Below are 22274 nucleotides of genomic sequence, written 5' to 3' on the forward strand. Positions count from 1 at the left end.
CGTCTGCTCCCACGTCTTCACAGCTCTCATGACCTGCGTCCTTGCTCAATAGGCTAGATGCAAGGCTCTCCTCGTGTGTAACCTGCTCTTTTTTTCTTCTTCAATGAATCGTGCCCTCTTTCAGGTGAAGGGCTTATGTGCTCTCTAGATACTGGTACTAAACAGGGCTAGAGAGCAAGAGGAAGGTGTGGGCCATGAGAGAAAAGTGCTGAGAATATTCTTCAGTCGTTTGTAACCACACGGCCCATCTAATATATTTGGTGTGCAGACACAGCAGCATCTCACCTGAGATACACATTAAAACATGTACTCATTTAAAACTATGAGTTGAGCAAATGAGTACATATTTTAATGAGCTCATCTCAGGTGAGATAAGTATCTGAGCGTCTCAGTTGAGATAAGTACTGTACATTTAATAACTCGTTTCAAACATAATCATACATAACATATCTCAGACATGTTTTAAAACAACAGATTAAACAAAGAACTTCAAAGAATATTAGTTTTAAATTCATGGCAAAATTTTCATTAAACAGGATTTGTAGATATTTCTCTTAACAAATAAATCTAAATTATCCTGTATTGGGTCTGTATGGCCCATAGCTCTTGGGCCCTAGGTTCAAATCTGGCCAAGGGTGCCTTCTGTATGGAGTTTGTATGCTCTTCTTCCGTGACCACATGGCTTTTCTTTGGGTTTCCAGTTTCCACCCACAGCCCAAAGACATGCGGTCTCATTTCATGGGCTTCTCTAAGTGGGGACCCATAGTGAGCGCATGGGTTGTCAAACCCTCAAGGCAGCACCCTGCCTCGTGCCCACTGTCTGCTCAGCATACCCATGTATTGGACTACGCAGTTATTGGATATGAATGGATAATCCTATATTATTCTCCTATTCAGAGAATTTAATTTACTGGAGAAATTAAAAAAAACCTAGGATGAGTGTGCTTGATTTAATGTTCTAGTTTTGGGTAATCTGATTATTATTATCTTTAGATCAACCTTTAATTGAGCTTTGTTAAGCAGAAGGTAAACAGAAATACCCACCATAGGAGGAATTTTGCAGTCAAATAGGTTACAAATTACTCTACTGCCATCTCGTGGTGAAAGGTAAAAATGCTCTTTGAGTACCAGTATTATAATCTGCTGTGTCCGTGGATTAACAGGAGTCTCTAGTCACTCCCATGTCACAGCAGCTTCTGCTTTTTTTTTCTTAATTTCTTTACATTAAGATCTTACAAAATCTGTAGGTTAGCACCCTCTTTTAAATTATTTTTAAAGAAAACATTACTTCAAGAGCAATGTTGACTTTCCATGTATCGCAAGACAGTTGGAACATACATTTTGTGATTTCCAAGTGCGTGAGTAAGTGTGCTAGAAATATTATTGGTTTATTTGAGTGACAGTGTAAAATGGGTCTAAACCAATGTATGCAAATACTCATTTAAACAGTGTGGTATTTTAGTGGAGAGCAGTCCTTTGCTCAAGGGTGGAGCACACTAGGCATGTGAACCCACAACCTCCAGTTCAGAGTCCAGACGCCTACCTGTGCCTCCTTAGATACTGTCTATACTATATGGACAAATAAAAAGGCAGAATTGTCAGTTCTGTCTCCCAAGCACTGTGATTTGGTCAGAGTAATTTAGAAGGCATGCAAATTCCAAGATGCTAGGAGATTCTCATCCAACTGAGACCAAGAAGTACTCCTTCCCCTGAGCAATGCTTGAGCAGCACAACACTAAACGACCTTCCATTAGTCACTCACCAGGCTGTCCAGTTTCGAGGATGAAGAGTTGGCCCTCTGTTTCTGAAGAGTACTGATCTCTCCGTAGTGGGCCTCCTTCAAATTCAGGTGTAGCCGGGTGCCTCCTGCAGTGCCTTCAGAAGCTGATCGCAAGCGCCGCTCCATTCGCTTTATCTCGTGGTACGGGCTGATGCTGCACCCCACTGTAACTGGAACAGAGCAGCAGCTCGATCAGTTCACAGAACAAGGGATTGACATTAGGGCTGTTCCGATTAGGGGCTTAACGAACCAATTAATCAACTAAGGAATTGATGAGGGTCTTTTTTTAATTTAATAGCATATTTCTTAAACTCAAAAGTCACCAAACCTTCCTGTTTTCAAAGTCGACCACTGAAAACATTTGCGTTATCTGAAGACAAGTTACAAACTGTTGAACAGAAATCTCAGATGTTGCTTGGGGTTTTAATCAGACAGACAGCTGATTAATGTGGGTCCAGATTGTTGAATCAATTTTGAATCTTAAGAGATAAATTAAGGCCATATGCACAGGCAGAGCACAAACAATTACTGGGACATGTAAAACTGAATTTGACAGTGTTCTGAGTGCGGAAAAAAATATTTTCATCAGGAAAGCTTTGCAAACTGCTTCCACTGGCCTTCTTACTGTATATGGTAAAGCTGTGTCATTTCAAACATGGCCAAACAACCACAGAATTAACTTGTTGTTATTGCTGCTGTTCTGAGTTTATGTTTTTGGTGACTCCTTAATGTCTTTGTACTGGAGCATACATGCAAATAAGCATTCCATTTCACTTGTCCATATGACATATAAACTGAACTGAACTAATAATTTGTCTTTCCTTCTAATAATAAGGAAAATAATGCAGAATTTATGGACAATGTTGAATATTTTAATAATAATAATTCCTTATACTTATAACGCGCATATCTGGACACTCCACTCAAAGCACTTTACAAGTAATGGGGACTCCCCTCCTCCACCACCAATGTGCAGCCCTACCTGGATGATGTGACAGCAGCCATAGCGCATCAGTACGCTCCCCACACACCAGCTCTCAGTGAGGAGGTGTGACTGATAAAGGCCAATTGGAAATTTGGCCAGGACACCAGGGTAAGATCCCTACTCTTTTCGAGAAACACCCTGGGATTTTTAATGACCACAGAGAGTCAGGACCTCGGTTTTACGCCTCATCCGAAGGACGGCGCCTGTTTACGGTATAGTGTCCCCGTCAATATACTGGGGCATTAGGACCCACACAGACCGCAGGGTGAGAGCCCCCTACTGGCCCCACTAACACCTCTTCCAGCAGCAACTTTAGCTTTCCCAGAGGGTTTCCCATCCAGGTACTGACCAGGCTCACACCTGCTTAGGATCAGTGGGCTGCCAGTTGAAAGCTGCAGGATGATAAGGCTGCTGGCGTCACTTTCATGGACTTCACACACAGTCAGCCCATAAGAAAGCTGGGTCAATTAAAAACCAAACCGAGTGATACATTTGCCAGTGTTAAATGTTGAGGGCGGCGTTACCTGTGTGTGTTCTCCTTGGGTGGCACGATTTAACCTCTGGCTTCACACAGCTGACCTTGGATGGTTCTTGGATTATGACGGTGTTGCTCAGTTTAGTTTCAGTCTGTTCGCTAGGCATCTGCTCTGGCTCAGTGCAATCTGCATCAGCAATCTCGCGTACCGGTGCGAGCTCGTCGACTGGGCCATTTTGAGTGCCTTCAGCTCCTTCCTCTCTGCGCTCCTCAGCAGGCTCACTGTTCGGAACATCTGCTCCACTCTCAGCACCCGCGGTCTCGGACCCGCACTGCACAGGCTCCTCCTCGGGCAGGACGGGGTTGGAGAAGACCTGCGAGGCCGTGAGGACGTGGCTGAAGTCGCCTTCACGGGGCACGGCGGGGCTCGCGCTGGGCAGCGCCTCCACCTCCGAGACCGAGTCCTCGGTGATGGGGACGAATTCGGAGGGCGTGAGTGCTGTCGTGCGGTCATCGGAAAGCATCGGGGACTGCAGGGAGCTCCCTGCCAGCTCGCCGGGGCAAGACCCAGGAGTCTCAGCCTTGGGAGGCTGGGCATTCCCTCTCGGCGGGTCAGACACGTAGGCCGGCAGGCCCTGCTTTGACAGCCGGTAGTGCGATGAGAAGGACTTGGGCAGGAGCTGCTTCTTGTGCTTCGAAGAGCGCCTGCTGCTGTAGTCATCCAGGAACCCCGAGTCGTCCCCCTCGTTGGTCCCCGAGCTGATACAGTTTATGAACACGTTGCGGTTGGTGGACGCTTTCTCGAAATCCTCCGTCTGGGACCTGGTGATCTTTTTGCTCCTGGTTCCCACGAAACCAAAGGAATGTCTGCTCTTGGGCCTGATGCTCTCCTCCGGCTTGGGGAAGGCCAGCTCGGGCGCCTGGCCGCCATTGGGAAAGCCGAGCTCGGTGGTCTCGAGCCTCGGCTCGCCACTCTTCTTGCTGTGGAAGCTGATGGAGGGCGTCCGGAAGATGCTCCGGCGCTTGCCGGTGCTGCTGGAGCTGGAGTTGGTGCTGGACGGCGAGGAGGTGTGGACGCCGTTGGCATTGCCGGAAGAGGATGGAGAAGAAGGCAGCGAGCCCTGCCTCTTGCTCGCACTCCGTCGGAAGATGGGCAACCTTGAGACGAGGGTGGAGCGCCGGGGACCTGAATCTCCCATCAGAGCATAAAGTTGCGATTGCAGCAGAGCAGGCCTCACGGGCAACCTGAAACACACAGGCATGTTGGTGAGCTGCGATACCTTCCGATTGCAGCAGATCATGCTCATGATCAGGATCAGGAGATTTCTTAATGATTAGGACAGACTCCTTTGTGATTTGACACTCTTACTCGGCTCTTTGCGTTTGTGCGGAGAACCCAACCAATAAGCAGATTCTTAAACACAACCTACAAGGATTTTTTTTATTTCAGTTCTGAAATAAGACTAAACAAAAAGACTAACTTCTCTAATGGGAATCAAATTCACCAAATATACAACCAAATCTGATAATGTCAAAAACACAAAAAATTTCCTTCTTGCAGCATTTAAACATCACTGTCACCCTTTTTAGGGTGTTGTTTTATCAAATACAGTAGTATGCAGTTTGTCTTACAGGTCCATGTGTTTAACTAATGTGTACCTTGGTCACCACTGGGTACAGGAATGTTAGTGTAAAGTATACTTTAATACAGGGGTCTCCAACCAGTCAGTCTTGTACAGTAGATAGCCTGTTTTTAAAGATTGGCAGCACCTGTAAGATATTGATGAATCCAGCAAGTAACCTGGTCAATTAAGAGAGCTCTGGTTTGCGAGGACTAAAGAGCACTTAGATTTCAGTCCTAAATTTAGCAAATCACATGTTTAATTAATTACAATAGGATTGTTCCAGATCATTCAACAGTGATGTACAAGTCCTGCTGAACTGGGACTAGGACCACAGTTGGAAATCACTGCTTCAGACCAATACAGCAGATCACTAATTATCACTCCAGTACACCTGGTTTTGTAAGGAGTTAAGAATAAAATAACTTTTAGTATTCCATAACATTATTATTTATTATTATTATTATCACTTTTCCTGCACTGCTAGGAAGGTCAATATCAACACCATACAGAAAAGAGCACTGTAACACGCCAAGTGTTAATGTGTCTCCTAAATCACCTTAGCAGTTACATCTGCAAGTGGGCTTTGGGCTAGGAATGAGGACAATTAAGTATCACTTTTGAAGACAAATACTTCCAGGAGAGAATGGAATCATGTTGCATTTTTGTACATATCAACCTATCAACTACAAAACAAAATGTCAGTAGTCAAACCTAAGCTACACTGACAAAAATAATGATGCCTGGCAATGATACCAACAATTCTCAGATCTATAAAATACACATGGGCTGTAATTCCATATTTAAGTCACATATTTAATACCGCCTCCACATATCTGCAAGAGAAATGAGAAGGCTCTGTTAAAAGCTCAAAACCCATGACTTTCAAACCCATATGTAACACAAGCAAGAACTGATGCAATAGTGTGCCAAGTGCCTTTTGCTTTCTGACAAACTGTAGACATTTAGACACACAAGAGAGACAGACTGAACTGGAGAAATACCAGGGCGTTAGCAGGACATCACACAAGTCTCTACTGTGTTGGTTCCAGAGAACAATACGGAAGCGTGGGGCAGGGAGCATTTCAAGGAAAATTCAAATGAATGTGCATTTTTTAGGAAAACATGTACAACAATTTAGGAAATGGGTTTTCAGACTGTATGATACATTACAGCATCACACAATTAACAATAATTTCTGCTTCATCTGTTTTCTAAAAATGTCTAAAATATTACTGTAATCATCACAGTTTAAGTATGATTGTGTATGATGGGTACCTGCATGCACATAATTTTAAAATGAGATGAGAGTTACATAAAATATTTTAAAACTGAAAACTGTACAAAAGCTTGATATGGTCAGTACTGTAACCTCACATCATGGGTAATCCCCTTGGTGTTATCTGGAAAGCAGTTTCTAAAGCTGTAAAACACAATGTTTTCCCAGCAGGTGGCAGTAAGCTACTGTACAGCCCCACAGCCAAAGCCAAAATTATAGCCCTGATTGACAACAGTTCTGAATGTTTTCAGCTTCCCATTTTAAAGGTAATCTTCCACAAAATAGCTTCATACTAAAGCAATTAAAATCAGTCAAGGCATACCTTGTATTTTTATCTGCAGGTCATGATTAATTTGACAAATTTTGACTTTAATCTTCAACGTCGATCTCTGTACTCATTAGAAAAGCCCTAACCACTGTTGGTAATTTGGCTCCCACATCTGAAAAGGCTTGAGTAAAGACCAGAAGCATTTTTTTAAGAAAAAAAAACATTCAATCAAAACAAGGAATTCTTCTGGAATTAGAACTCGGCTTGAACATGTTGAAAGAGCTTCAGATTGAAGTTCACAGATAAGCAGCAGGAAACAGCAATGATCCAGAAATCCCTCCTTATCACCTTTATTGCATACCTGCAAGGAGACTGCTGACAGCCAAGACGAGAATATTCAGAAAGAGCAGGGGCACGTCCCTTTGAAGGCAGATCCCGTTCTTCGTGAGAAGTCATGGAGGAAAACCGATTTAAACTCAGCACTGGCTGGAACATTATGGCCTGTACTGTTATCTGCAAGCTGTCATTATACCTGTCCTTAAACCAACAGCCTGAAGGCTAAAGGCCCTACCTTCAATAAGGCATCCACAATTTAGAACCTACATCCCGTTTACTGCATTGCAGAGAGTCATGTGTAGTCAACCTTTGTACTTTGTGTAACAGGCTCACTTACAATTGAGAGGAGTAGGCTGCTGTTCTGTCGGTTGTGAAAGTGACTGGGGGTCTTAACCCTGGAAACAAACAAGCAGTACACCTGAGATCTTAGAAAAATCCAGAGGAAGTGCTAGGACACATTTAAGGAAAAGCTCCGTCAGCTAAGAAAAAAAGAATTCAATTCCTATCTTTAAAATGATGTCGAACAACAGAAGCAGAGGGGTGGTCTGCTGTAGAGATTAATTGGAATCCCCTCTATGAATTGGCTACATTAGTCTGCTCTCCTCCCCACTGATAGCTGATGTGTGGTGAGCGTTCTGGCGCACTATGGCTGCCGTCGCATCATCCAGGTGGTGGTGGTGGAGGGGAGTCCCCATTACCTGTAAAGCGCTTTGAGTGGAATGTCCAGAAAAGCGCTATATAAGTGTAAGCAATTATTATTCATTAATTATAGAGATGAATGGCAGACCAGGGTGGAGATGAGGTACTGGAAACTACAAGCAGATTTGCAAAAGTCAAATGCAAATCTATGAAAGAGAAATGCTTCCATCAAAACTACACTGCTGTTCATTTGTCCTTGGATCTTTAGATCATTGCTGAACCTAATAAGTCAACAATTATCATGATATATTGATTTAGAAATCCTCTCCCTTCTCCCCTGCTCGACTAAAGAGAGGCTGTTCCTTTTTAACGTGCCAGCGTAGGGGATGCCTTTGTGACTCTGGCCATATCTTTCCAGGAAACTGTAGAAATTCGAATTGTTAGAAACTTTTTTTTTCTTACAAGAAAAGCAAATTTAAAAAGAATTAGGACGCACGCAGTGTAAATGCTGACTTTTCTTTTTAATTTAATCCTTACATACTTGGTTGCTCCAGTCCTGTGATGCCTTAATGCCAGCACTCAAATTCTCAGAAGTGAAATACATGTGTATTTTTAGACCTGTTATGTTTTAATTTTATGCAAGCACTAACAGGGAGACGAAACTATCAGAAAGGCGATATTCCTGGTGAGACTGGGGGCAATCTGGGGACAGCTCCAGAAGCACAGGGCACTAGATAGGATGACACCCTGGACAGAACTGTGGTCCATTACAAAACACGCAGGCACACAATGGACAATTTACAGAGACTAATTAACCTAGCCAGCTTGCTTCTGAGAGGTGCGAGGAAACGGTGCACCCAGACAAAAACCCTCCATGTAGACCAACCAACCATGTGGACACAGGAGAACATGCAAACTCCATACTGATGGTTCCCCAGTCTAGAACTGAACCAAAGAGTCTTGTGACAGCAGCACTGGCAGGAACACCTTTATATTTGACAAAACAAATTTAGTAAGTCTGGGTCTGGATCATAGATGTATATCCTATTCTATGAATTGGCTACATTACTCTGCTCTCCTCCCCACTGATAGCTGATGTGTGGTGAGCGTTCTGGCGCACTATGGCTGCCGTCGCATCATCCAGGTGGATGCTGCACATTGGTGGTGGTGGAGGGGAGTCCCCATTACCTGTAAAGCGCTTTGAGTGGAGTGTCCAGAAAAGCGCTATATAAGTGTAAGCAGTTATTATAATTATTATTATTATTATTATTATATCCGGTCAAATTCAGAGCGCAGAAGCATCTTGGTGATAATATTGACACATTTTGTATTTTTAATTTATACTGTTTTCTGCACACTAGTTAACTCGTAATCCATACGGGCATCTTTCTGTACATCCAATTGTCAGCATGAATCTTTTATACAGGCGTCTAGAAATCTAATGCCTTTTAGGTAAGCAAGATCTACCTTCTCCAAACCAGCAGCAGACATCTCCTCCTCTTACCGGCAGTTGAGCTCTTAGAAATGTTTCTCACAACTTTCTTGAACACACATCAGAAGTAAAACCTGGATCAATTTCACCCCCCTTTATAGATGGATATTACAATTGTGATTTTCCTGCAAAGAAAAACCCTGTCTCAAGTGTCTGTTGAAAGATCTCTGAATAATATCTGTCATTCCTTTCAAATCATTTCTGAAATACCTGTGTTGGTTCAGCTCCTGTACCCTGCATATTATTCCACACTGAGTGGTGCATATTTTAGCCTGGAGCTGATTATTCAGTTTTTGATGAGGAAACAGCTGTGCAAGATATTCGCCATTTCTCCATCAATCTCTATAGCCATTTATTAGTGTTTAAATTCTATCAGGACTATCCTTTTGCTGTGTTGAAAAAACAGTTTTGCCCCACGGCAATATTCATTACTCTGTCTCTTTGTCATCCAATTATCGTAATTCATCCGCTGTTCGTCTTGCTTCTTTTGCCTCTTGATGTTTCTGCGTTTATTACAAAAGCCTTCACTCAGCTGAGACTTCTTTTAATTTCTCTGTAAAGATGTTTATGAGTCAGTTTTCCGGACTCAGATTAATTTGCTGCAGGTTCCGAAGTTGTTTTGCAGCTGTAAACAAACATTTCTGAAATGTTATCAGTTATCCTCTGCCTCATATTTGTTACCAAAGTTTTCCTCTTTAGATCTCTCTCATTTCTTCAGTCTGCCTCTGTGAAGGCCCTAACAATAGAAGCTGCCTATAGAGTTTAAAAGCAGACTTCAATAGATACCACTTTGTAGTCACAATTCCCAAGTGGCTCACCTGTCTCTGTCTTGAAATAAAATCAATACAAAACTCTCCCCTTCTGGCTGCCTTGACAAAGTGAGTTCTTTGCTCTCAATCAGGTTTTCCCTATAGGTCTCCACTCACACGGTACGTTCTCAGCTGGACTCCTGAATTGCTCAGCCTGTCTTTCTGACCAAAAGCTGAGCCTCTCAGTGCACACATGAGCAGATGGAGATGGGCTGCTTGCAGGGACACTAACAGCGGCAGGCTGTAGGAGGGACAGCAGCAGCAGCAGCAGGCTGTAGGAGGGACAGCAGCAGCAGCAGCAGGCTGTAGGAGGGACAGCAGCAGCAGCAGCAGGCTGTAGGAGGGACAGCAGCAGCAGCAGAAGGCTGTAGGAGGGACAGCAGCAGCAGCAGCAGGCTGTAGGAGGGACAGCAGCAGAAGCAGCAGGCTGTAGGAGGGACAGCAGCAGCAGCAGCAGGCTGTAGGAGGGACAGCAGCAGCAGCAGGCTGTAGGAGGGACAGCAGCAGCAGCAGCAGGCTGTAGGAGGGACAGCAGCAGCAGCAGCAGGCTGTAGGAGGGACAGCAGCAGCAGCAGCAGGCTGTAGGAGGGACAGCAGCAGCAGCAGCAGGCTGTAGGAGGGACAGCAGCAGCAGGCTGTAGGAGGGACAGCAGCAGCAGGCTGTAGGAGGGACAGCAGCAGCAGGCTGTAGGAGGGACAGCAGCAGCAGGCTGTAGGAGGGACAGCAGCAGCAGCAGGCTGTAGGAGGGACAGCAGCAGCAGGCTGTAGGAGGGACAGCAGCAGCAGCAGCAGGCTGTAGGAGAGACAGCAGCAGCAGCAGCAGGCTGTAGGAGGGACAGCAGCAGCAGGCTGTAGGAGGGACAGCAGCAGCAGGCTGTAGGAGGGACAGCAGAAGTAGCAGCAGGCTGTAGGAGGGACAGCAGCAGCAGCAGGCTGTAGGAGGGACAGCAGCAGCAGCAGCAGGCTGTAGGAGGGACAGCAGCAGCAGCAGGCTGTAGGAGGGACAGCAGCAGCAGCAGCAGGCTGTAGGAGGGACAGCAGCAGCAGCAGCAGGCTGTAGGAGGGACAGCAGCAGCAGCAGCAGGCTGTAGGAGGGACAGCAGCAGCAGCAGGCTGTAGGAGGGACAGCAGCAGCAGCAGCAGGCTGTAGGAGGGACAGCAGCAGCAGCAGGCTGTAGGAGGGACAGCAGCAGCAGGCTGTAGGAGGGACAGCAGCAGCAGGCTGTAGGAGGGACAGCAGAAGTAGCAGGCTGTAAGGGGGGCAGCAGCATGCTTTAGGACAAGAGACCAGTGTCAGAGGACCAGAGAGTGACTAGGGATGTAATTCCCTGATGATGTTAAAGGATAAGAACAATACTTTGATGTGAAATTCAACAGGAAGCTGATACAAAGATTAATAGTGCACTTCAACCCCTGTCAGAACTCTGCCTGCTGAGTTTTGAACATGGTGGAGTTCCTATAAGGTTTTCTTTGGCAGAGCAACAGTTGGAGCCCTGCAGTACTCAAACCGGAATTAAACAATGGCAGAGACTCTTTTCCCTGAAATGGGAACTAACAGAAAAGAACAGAGCAATGCTCCTAAGGTGGAAGACAGCTTGGCAACATGGTGAATACATGGCTCAAACGTTAGACCAGAGTGGAAAATAACTCCCACATTTTTCACTTCAACACAAAACTAGATGTGAGCAATAGCTGTTTATGAAAATCATGTTTACAACATGATTTTCACAGCTATTACAGAGAACTTAGCAACAGTCATTACTGGTGTGTTGTAAAAATATTTTTGCATTCAAAGTTCCTTTTCAATGAAAGGTGCTGAACACACTCAAGGAGTTAATTAAATGATTATAATCACACTCATAAATTATGGAGCCCTGGGTAACTCACAACCCAGAAACAGACCTGGACCAACCCAGAGAGGCATATAGATTTCTTTCAAACACATTTACCATACAATACACTAAAAGACCATCAGCAGGAATGTGCAGGCTCTTCTTTTTTAGCCTCGAATAAAAACCTGCTTGGGACTTTCACAAAGCCAAACAAAAACCTGTAAAGGTACAATCAGGTGACAGACATCAAAGAAAAAAAAACACCTTCATTAACTAAAATACAGTCTTGAAAAATTAGTCAGCTTAGTTAAAATTTCAAGTCCAGGTGTGTGATGAATGGACTTTTACACAATCCCTGAAGCCACGATCAGCTGTAGGGAATTGATACTAAACCCCTCACTAACAAAGACACAAAGACATCGTAAGATCTAGCCACTACCCCCCTCTCCACCCCAGACAGGCTTAATCATCCCACTGCTGTTCATAGCATTTTGACAGACGGTGCTCATTCAGGCATGCCCAGACAGCCTCATAGGAGCTCAATTCTGACCTACTTCCACGAACCAGTCCAAGGCGCTGGCTAGGTGAAGAACAAAGAGATTTTCCTGTGGAACCAGTTCTACCTAAATATGGAAATGATCCACTTCAGACAAAAATGAATGTCACCGAACAGAAACGCCACACATTCTATTTCCTTTTTAAATCTTGATTGCACTAGGCTTTTAAAACTTTCGCAGATCTTTATCACACAATGACTAGTTCATTTTTTTTATTGAGAATTCAGCAACAAACTCTCATTACATATGCATCATGAATTCTATTATACTGTTTATGCTTTTCACATGGTCTTACCTACATCATGCTTCTCAGTTTAAGTTCCTATTATAGTGAGCGGCATCCTCATCTACACTATCCCACTGAACTGCAGCGTATTATATGAAATACCCTATGGGCATCAGTTCACTAAATCAAGCATAACATTTTTTACAAAATACAAAAGAATGTTTTCTTTGCTCCAAGCATGTTTTCAACGCACATTCAATCAGAGTGTTGAAAATAAAAAACTATCATTCTACACATACTAGTCTTTTGAATTCCTGCTTTACCTAAGAGTCCAAGCCTTGAAATTTCTGAAAAGCATGTGAGACAGGAACACGATGAGACCAGAATTGCTTTCCCTGGAAGACTGCATTCGTCTGGGTTTCACACTAACAAGGACAGCAGACAGGCTATAAGACCATTTTAGCACACAAAGTATCAAGAAAATTAATACTCTTAAAGATATTAAGAAACAGTGATGAAGAAGAAGAAAGCAAGTTCAAATACTGGCTCAAGTCCAGAAGAAGGTCGCAGGGTATACTGTTGTATGTCAAGAATAAAACCACTTTTATTAGCAATTAATTGAAATGGATCTTACACAGCTACCATGACACCTTCATGGAGACTCCATACCATGCTATAGTAATAACCTAGTCCTTTTTTCATCTCCATTTTTTTTAAAATGAAGTGACAGGTACTGAAGTATTTATAATGACCCCTAACCCAAACTCTAATTCTAATCCAACCCCAAAGACCTCTATGGTGACAATTATTATTGCACCTATGAAAAATGCACCTACACGTTGTAAAGACCGATAGTCATAACTGACCTTGAGTGTCAGTGTAGCATCGCATGTGGCCTCTATGAAGGTAAGCTGCTTGATAAATGTGATTCTACTCAATTTCATAAACTGTTACGGAAGAACATATTAGACCATATTAAACCAAATAGCTGAAACACACTTAATAGGTTCACTTAAAATCAGACTAAAAAATGGCCACGAATACGATTCTCCAACATTGCTGCAACTTTCCACTCTCAACTCCTTACAGATAAGCTTCTTCTTGTCAATGGCGTGATTAAACCAGGTTTACCTGGTTAAGTAGCACCTACAGAAGTCTTGTCACCTATTATCTATGGCAAACTACAGGCCAGTAGGTGGGCTACATTATTATTCCCTGCTGTATGTACAAAATTTCAACATTGCAGCTACTGAAACTTCAGGGAAAAGGCACTGATGCAATTTCCACCGATCTTTCCCAGGTATGAGATGCACTATGAAGGTTATTCCTCAGCTGAATAGCACAAAGGGCTGATGATTATATTAAAAGATTAATGGTTACAACATTAAGGTGAAACCAGAGCTTTTTACAAGATATTTCTAGAGATGCACACAGTCTGCTTTTGGTAAGCTGGTATTGGCAGCATGCAAACCTATTGAAGACAAATATATCCGCCACTATTTTTTAACCCTTTCTTGGCATAAAGGAGGGTTTTGTTTTTGCATTTTTCCATGTGGAACAGGATGTGTAACAATTACCAAGCGAGCTGAAAGGAAACTGAAGATGAGAAGGGCTTCCAGATTACACAGATTCCAGCGGCTCGTACAGAGATCCTGCCGGTCCTGGACTTCCTGCACACAGTCCATTCAGCGAAATAACATTGTTCACTTCTTCCTGGTGAATTATGACAGCAGCCATGTGCTTTACTCACTTCCACCTGATAATTCAGAATATGGTAGCAAACTACGTTATTTTTAATATTATTTCACATACGCCCCTTAAAATATCTTGAAATCAGAGTCAAAGGAAGCTGGCTATGATGTGTCTATAAGCCATGATTCACAAAAGACCTGCAGAACGTTCCAATGCATTTAAACCATTCCATACAAGTCACAACTATTTCCTTTGCACAGTATTAAGATTAAATAAATAATTGATATCAAGATTAAATAATATTAAGATTAAGGATCTCTCCTTTATTCCCACTATACCAAGTGATCCATATTTTACAATATTAAAATAAACTCCACTACTTTTTTTGGTTTTACTTATTTTGGATTGGATTTATAAATCTTATAAAGATTAATTATAATGCTTAATGGTAGTGCCTCTCTTGGTAACCCATCTGGGAAAAAAAAACACTTACTGTAACACTAGACGAACACCAACTATTGCCAGAAAATCTTCTAAGGTTTCATGTAGACCTGACACACTGTACAACTTTGACTGAAGCCGAAACCGGGCAGCAGAGTGTGTTCTGAACCTGCAGTCTGGTCTGGGCCAGAGTGCTCTTGTCTGGAAAGAGGTTGATGCCAAAGGCTTTGTTAGCTGCTTCCTTGGCATCAGGCTTCCAGCACACAAAGAGGTGTCCAGCAGCAGATGGACACAGACGTCACTGTGGGTCGAGCAGCAAGCACAGCAAAGAACAAACCCCAGCAATTGCTCCTCCTTTCAGGCACACGCGTTGCTGGTGCTGCCTTTTAAAACCACTGATTTATTGCATACATAAGGCACACACTGGAAAACAGTAGATAAATATCTTGGAACAACATCCCCTCTTATGTACTGCTAGAATGATAGTGAAATGTTGTTTATGAGGAACTGCCCCCTCCCACTCCCTCCCTGAGCAACTGCTGTGCAGACAAAAGTTTGCGCCAAAGCAAATGCTCTATGAAACAAATAGTCCGGAAAATATAAAGTCACCTATTTTACACTCAGACACAGCATACCAACAGCTGGCAACATACTGTACAGTGTGTAGTTTGCTCTTTGCAAATCTGGATGTTAAATTCAGGACTTCCCTAACTGCACCCACAAATCTTATTTTACTATTGTCATTCAGAGCACTCTGTGTCAGTTTCAGATCGGTATATTAACACTGAAAAGGTGCTTCCTCTGTGCTTGCCTCTGTACTTAAAACAAGTTTTTTTCTTGTATTCTTTTAAAGAACAACTAAAAACATATTATAGTCAACAGCTATGGGTACTACAGGGTAAAAATATTTCTAACAATAAGTATTGCTGCACTCTGGCACTGCTGGAATTCAGTTACTGTACTTTGCGAAGGCTGGTGAGTACTGGGCCAGTACTATTGTGTGGGGACAGGAACACGACCCAGCCATGGGACAAGTTTCCTTCAGACATGAGGGGCTGCAGACCCCATAATCTTATCAAGCACCAAATCCTGCTCTAGTACTCTAGTGATAACATTAATGTCAATGCATTACCACCAGCAAACAGCACTTCATGCAGCTCTGCTGTGGCCTCAATCTGCCCAATACTGAGCACGGTCTTTAATAAATACGCTTAGTTATTGCAGAAGCAGATGAGTGGTGTCGGGTTTGGTTTCTGTTCTTCTTCTCAGCTTGCAAGGTGACGTGGAGTTCGGCTTTCGCTCAAAAGCTCATGGGCCAGGTGTGCTACTGGCACCCATCCATCCATTATCCGAGAGCCACTCCATCCTGGCAGGAGTCACAGGGAGCAAGGTGGAAAGGAGATCGGACAGCTCCCCTCCTGCACGGGCTGCAGGTCCATCGCAGGGCCCCAGGGCTATTACATCCAGTAGCTTACACAGATCTAACACAGCCTTTTTCCTCATTACTTTGTTACCCTACTGTTGTGAACTCTTTACTGTACAAAGAGCAAGTAGCAGAGGTCTAAGGTGTATAGTGCTGTCCTCCACCATATGCTGCTGTAATATGCCTGTAATTCAATAATATGCCTATCCTGTCCTTCACAGTCATTCTGAAGGGGTCCAGAAGCTGTGGTTCATTGCTGTGTCCTCAGCCTGCTATTAGTGTGGCAGACCCAGACACAACTGTTGTAATCCAAAGACTAATGGTTTCTCAATGGCTCAAGACACACTGAGAGAAACACTTTTCTCTAGCAAGACAACTCTTTTCTTGCTACAGGCTACATTTGAGTCATCATTTTTTGGCTATACACATAAAGACGTTGTATATTTCTGTTTCTTTTTCTATGTTTATTTATTAAACACAAATAGTATATCATATTTCCGGCTCCCCCATGACAATGAATTGGAGGAAGCAGTTAGAAAACGATGGTGTTGATTGTAAATCATCCTATAATGGTATCCTTAATGGGACAATAATGGATTTGATCTAATGATACCAGACTGCAGTGCCTCAGCCGTTAGGTTTCAAGACACTCCCTAGCATAGCTCTGTAAGGCAGGAGGACAAACCTGACACACTCACAAACAGGATGCAACAGGGCAGAGCAAGGCTTGTGGAACCACGTGACATTTCATTCAGCAGGACAAACAGTGCAGCATGTTCACACATAACACCTTAGACAGGCTGCAAAGCAGAACAACAGTAATAGTGAATATTGTAAAAGAGAGGAGAACACTGTTGTTAATATGCTTTTTTAAGCATTTGTTTCTTAGAAAGGGGTGTACTTGTGAGTTACCCAACCAATCGAGGAACCAATCAGTTTTTGGCAGTTCCGTCACTGACAGAACCTGTCCCAGCTCACATTTAGAGTGTTAGTAGATTTGCATGGTTTAGAGCCCAGGGCTGCCACAGCCACATTGTCACAGCCATGCTCAGCATACAGTACAAATGGAAATGTGTGTTTGGGGGACATCAGCTTCAGAATGTGGAACAGCTAAACTGCATGCAAGCTTTCTGCACGGTTTTTACAGCTGATATTTTAGAAATAGGGCCGTTCCTTATGAGGTGTTAGTGGGGCCAGCAGGGGGCGCTCACCCTATGGTCCATGTGGGTCCTAATGCCCCAGTATAGTGACAGGGACACTATACTGTAAACAGGCGCCGTCCTTCGGATGAGATGTAAAACCGAGGTCCTGACTCTCTGTGGTCATTAAAAATCCCAGGGCGTTTCTCGAAAAGAGTAGGGGTGTAACCCCGGCGTCCTGGCCAAATTTCACATTGGCCCTTACTATCCATGGCCTCCTAATAACCCCTATCTATGAATTGGCTTCATTACTCTGCTCTCCTCCCCACTGACAGCTGATGTGTGGTGAGCATTCTGGCGCACTATGGCTGCAGTCGCATCATCCAGGTGGATGCTTCACATTGGTGGTGGTGGAGGGGAGTCCCCATTACCTGTAAAGCGCTTTGAGTTGAGTGTCCAGAAAAAGCGCTATATAAGTGTAAGCAATTATTATTATTATTATTGTTCCTGTCTGCATTAAACCAACCACTGTGGTTGTTCAGTGTGTTAAGGCATGAACTGCCGGCGTTCCCTGCTTCACGGCACACAAAATTACAGCCCTCCATAACCATGTACTGTAATAAAACATCTAGAGTGAGCTCAGCCCATCAGTAATATGAGCAGAGAACTGAAAAATACTTCAGTGCTGCTGTGGAGGAATATAACACAGGCACCGAGCACTGGCTGGTAATGACAATTTATTAGCCTGCGCAGCTCCAAGTCAGCTTTGAGCTTTGTGCTGTTTTCCAGGGAGACTTTAGCACCGTCAATAACTCTATCACATCGTAACTCTGACTAGTGCTTTCTATGCATTCATTCTGGCCATTTATCAGTTCACACTTTTAGATAAGAAAAAAGCTCACAGCTTCTTTTTATTTAAGTGGCTAAAGAGCAGAAAAAACAAAACAGCTAAAGAAGTCCTACAGTACTGGTATATTGGTCAGGATGCCAATTATCATAGCAACTGCGATTTAAAGTGCAAGAAATATCAAACAGTAGGCAGGAACCTAGGTCACTATCCTCCCCCAGGAAGCATTTTATTATGCAAAATATTGATTTTGTGGCTCTAAAGTAACTGCCCTCAATGGACCCCAGTTCTGAAAGAATGAAAGAATATGAGAAGGTTTGGAAGCCATCTAGCTTATATGGTTGCTTGTAACTAATTCATTTCTGGACCTCATTCAGTCCTTTTCTAAAAGAGGTGAAAGTACTGGCTTTGACAACATAGGTGAGTAGCTCATTCCAGACTCCCACAACCCTTTGTTTTAAAGAAGTGCCTCCTGCTCTCATTTGTAAAGGCACTTCCCTGGAGTTTCCACTTGTGTCCTCTGGGTCTTGTTTCACTGTTCATTGTGTAGATGTCTCCTGAGCTGCCTTTCTTATTGCCTTTGAGGATTTTGAATACTTGCATCAGATGCCCACTTCTCTGTTCAAGATTAAAAAGACTCCATTCTTTTAGCCTGTCAGAGGTGGTGATCCTTTAAGTCCAGGGAGTTATCTAGCTGATCTTCTCTTGTGGTGACCAGAACTGTACATGCTATTCTAAAATGTCTTACTAGGGCATTATATAATTTTAACATAACATCCACAGAAGATGAAAAGAAGTTGGGGAAATAGCTTTTAAGAGGTGATACGGGGCGGTGTGGTGGCTCTGTGACTAAGGATCTGTGCCTGTGGCTGGAAGGTTGCCGGTTCGAATCCTGTGGCTCGCAGAGGAATCCTACTCTGTTGGGTCCCTGGGCAAGGCCCTTAACCCCAACTGCACCAGGGGTGCCGTATAAATGCAAGAAATTGTATATGGGCAATAAAGTGACCTTATCTTATCTTATATACTTCTTTACTTTGTAACTATACAGACTTTACATAGAGCACTGTCACTGATGTCCTTTTAATGTTAGCACTAAGGTCTTGTCAATTTGAACTTTCCCAACACTCTTTATAGCTTATGTTCTTACTGTATGTCTTATCAACAAGGTACTGCATTCATGCAGCTTCAGTCTACTGTTAACATTTGTACAGTAAGTATGATGTAAGGTATGACTTGCCATGAAAAGTAAAAACAGCTTGTCACTGCCAACGCTCATGATTAAGTACTAAGCAGGCTTAACTACTGACATACAGCTCACTACGTAGCTTCAGACCTCCAGAGGCCACTGAGCCAAGGACACATCTCCCAAAAGACAAGCAAATATCCGAGACAACAGTATGTACTGGGCACCATCAAAAACAAGAACAGAATTAAGCAAAATAGGAAGCACTCATGAGATTAGCAGTTCTAAAGGTTGCATACTCAACATATTTTAATTGATAATGATCCAAAATGACAACAATAGGAATACAAAAGAATAATTTGTGTACAGTAAGAGCCAAAAATGGATTTTGCTTTCCTACATAAAATATACCAAATATTGAATAAGCAGTGAACAAGAGGTCACATTATCAAATTAAAAGAAAAAGACATATGAAGCAATAATGTTTTAAATCTTTCTAAAACTGACAACAATGACGATTTATACACTATTGTTCCCATTCCGAAGCGACATCAAACCACTAATATAAAAAACAGTGCTGATAAACACACTCTGTGGCTTGTGCAACATTTACTGAAAATGGCAAACAATATTAGAGCTACATGCCTAAAATGAAATATGAAATTTGTACAACTAAATTATTGCAGAGTGTTATGAACCTCCAAGGAAAAAGTCTGTCTCAATTATTATTTAGTTATTCAGGTCCCCTGAATAAAAGGTAGCCCATCTGTTCAGTCTCATTACCAGATGATTTAGAGGCCATTTGCTCCCCTGATACATTTGCTTCCAAGAGCTGGAAAGATACATGAGATGCTTCTTAAGAACTTTACAACATCAGGCTGTGAACATAAAGAATGCTCCTTGTGGTCTAAAAACCTTTGTGTGATTGAAGGAAATCTTAATTCAGCCAAGTACCAAGAAGTACAAGCTACTGAAACGATACTGACAGGTTAATTTGCCAAATCTTTCTGTGTCAGAGCAAAATGGATAGGACAGTCAGGTGACAGCGCTGATGTTTCCAAGCTCTTGGGAGAAGTTGCTCAGTTAACTGTTGTCTCTAATGTGTCCCTGAGTGCTTGTGTATGTGTGAATGTTTGTTCCTGCTATGTACTGCTGCCCTGTCCAGGGTGTCCAGTCTTACGTCCTTCATTTGACTGGTGTCCTGTCCAGGGTGTGCTCTTGTCTTGTGTGCTGTGATAGACTGGTATCCTGTCCAGAGTGTCGTCTTGTCTCTTTGTGCTGTGATAGACTGGTGTCCTGTCCAGGGTGTGGTCTTGTCTTGTGTGCTGTGATAGACTGTTGTCCTGTCCAGGGTGTAGTTCTGCCTTGTACCCTGTAATGCACTGCTATCCTTTCCAGGCTGTGGTGATGCCTTGGGTCCCATGATGGACTGGTGTCTTGCCCAGGGTATATCCTGTCTTTCTGTGACCCTCACCAGGAAATTTGACATTCCGAAAGAAAATTTAGTCAAATTTGCACAGTAGCAGATTTCTGAATGCGGTCCTCTTTAGTGGTCACGTGGATATAGTTTCTCTCTTCACCATGACAACAGTACTCAACCACATCCACAGAAGTAGCACAACGTCTATGGACAGAAGCCATCAAATTGAGGGACTGGATGTCAAAGCCATCTTGCCTGCATCCTGCTGCCGATACTCCTTTGGCAGAATTATTTGCTTGCAATTTTGTGGTAGCTAATATTTTGAATTATAATTAAATGGAAACATTAGTACACATTGATCCATATTTGTATTAAAAGGAAGTACAATAAATATCTATAGCATATTTTACCATTTAATTTCCAAATTCTGAAAATACTGATTCTACTGCACTTGACTGGACATGTACTGAGCTAATTATACAAGTTAAAATTGTGGAAAATATCTGTTTTAGACACTGAAAAATAGTAATTTAGATTCAATGAAAAAATCACTAGAAGAGAAATGTCCTGTTAGTTTACTTAAACTGCTGCAACATTGTTGTTTTTTTTTACCTAACTGTGATGAATAGTTTAATAATCCTATGAAATAGTTTATAGAATAGTTTAATATAGGTCTACAGAGTCATGTGCTCACCAAAATTAAAATAATGACAAAATAATAAACTGAATGGAAAATTAATGCACTAATCTGTGCATTTTTATCACTGAATGAAACGGATAATCCGCCCGGCTACTGCAGCTCTCTCCGCCTACCCTAATCCTCATGACCATTGAGATGATCACCACGTCGGTGTTCTGCCCTGGGCTACACAATAATATATCACAATGCCGCTCAGGAAATGAAAAGAACTCGGGTTTATTCCATTTGTCCAGCGTGCTTAGATAAAGTCTCACAAGGTTTTGCAAACAATGGAAGATACACTGGCCCCCGATGAAAAGCAATTTCCCAGCTTTCCAGAGGCTGGTCACATGCTACATTCCAAAACATGAGACAACACTGATTGTGTGAGTGGAGCAGCGAAATCTTAACTGATCAAAATAAGGAGTTTCTGAAGGGGATATAAAATAAGCCAAGCTCGGAAAATGCTGACAAGCCAAGCCAGAACAGCAGAGTGCTTGTATTCAGAAACTCCAATAGCACAGCGGCTTCCAGGCCGGAGGTGGTGGATATCGGCGCAGGAGTGAAACTGCACAAGCTCATTCCCTGCAGAAGATACCCAGAGATCCTGGGTGCTAGCTCAGGCCCATGGCAGAAACCGTGGTGTTCTCAGTGAGTAACTGCTCAAACCCAGCAATGGACCACACTCCCAGTCGCTCATCACTGCCTACAGCTCTGTGGCTGAAAGCGTGGAGCGACAAATAAATCTTCCACTTCAACAGTCTACGGGATGCCTTCTGCCACGGAGGCCTCCTGCACAGAGGCTTGGAGAGAGCTTACGCATAGGGCAGAAGCAGGTAAATGCACATGGAGGAGAAGACGCAAGGGGAGCAGAAACAGTCAAGTTTGTTCAGAGGAGAAACAACAAATCAAGTTCCAAAGGCGTAAATGCCTAAATCATATCCCAGAGCTACGCATAAAAAGAACCAAAAAAAACCTCATAACAGTAGGATGTTTATAAATGAGAGGAGGTAATTTGGCCGATCTGGCACTTGGATTTTAGTTAGTAGCTAAATGATAAAAGGATTTTATCCAGCCATTTCTTGATAGTAACAATGTTATCAGCTTTGACAATAATAGCTGAGTGGATTGTTCCAGAATTCCTTTGTG

The 22274-nt window shown here is 43.0% G+C and overlaps 1 protein-coding gene across 7 annotated transcripts in view; it reads right to left on the reverse strand.

Moving 5' to 3' along the window:
- Positions 1 to 22274, reverse strand: part of ccser1 (coiled-coil serine-rich protein 1) — a 265676-nt gene that overhangs the window by 232393 nt on the left and 11009 nt on the right. For 6 of the 7 annotated variants that reach the window (XM_088628645.1, XM_088628648.1, XM_088628650.1 and 3 more), the window contains exons 1-3: positions 6771 to 6919; positions 3290 to 4485; positions 1763 to 1950 (exon numbers count right to left, since the gene is read on the reverse strand). In XM_088628645.1, coding sequence (XP_088484771.1) covers positions 1763 to 1950; positions 3290 to 4485; positions 6771 to 6904 — 1518 coding nt within the window. In that variant the 5' untranslated portion in view covers positions 6905 to 6919. Of the gene's footprint in view, positions 1 to 1762; positions 1951 to 3289; positions 4486 to 6770; positions 6920 to 22274 lie in introns of those variants that run through there. The other variant, XM_088628646.1, reaches the window with a different exon arrangement.

Source organism: Lepisosteus platostomus, chromosome 4 (assembly GCF_059453375.1).
Source record: "Lepisosteus platostomus isolate fLepPlt1 chromosome 4, fLepPlt1.hap1, whole genome shotgun sequence".
In the NCBI taxonomy this organism is placed as follows: Eukaryota; Metazoa; Chordata; class Actinopteri; order Semionotiformes; family Lepisosteidae; genus Lepisosteus; species Lepisosteus platostomus.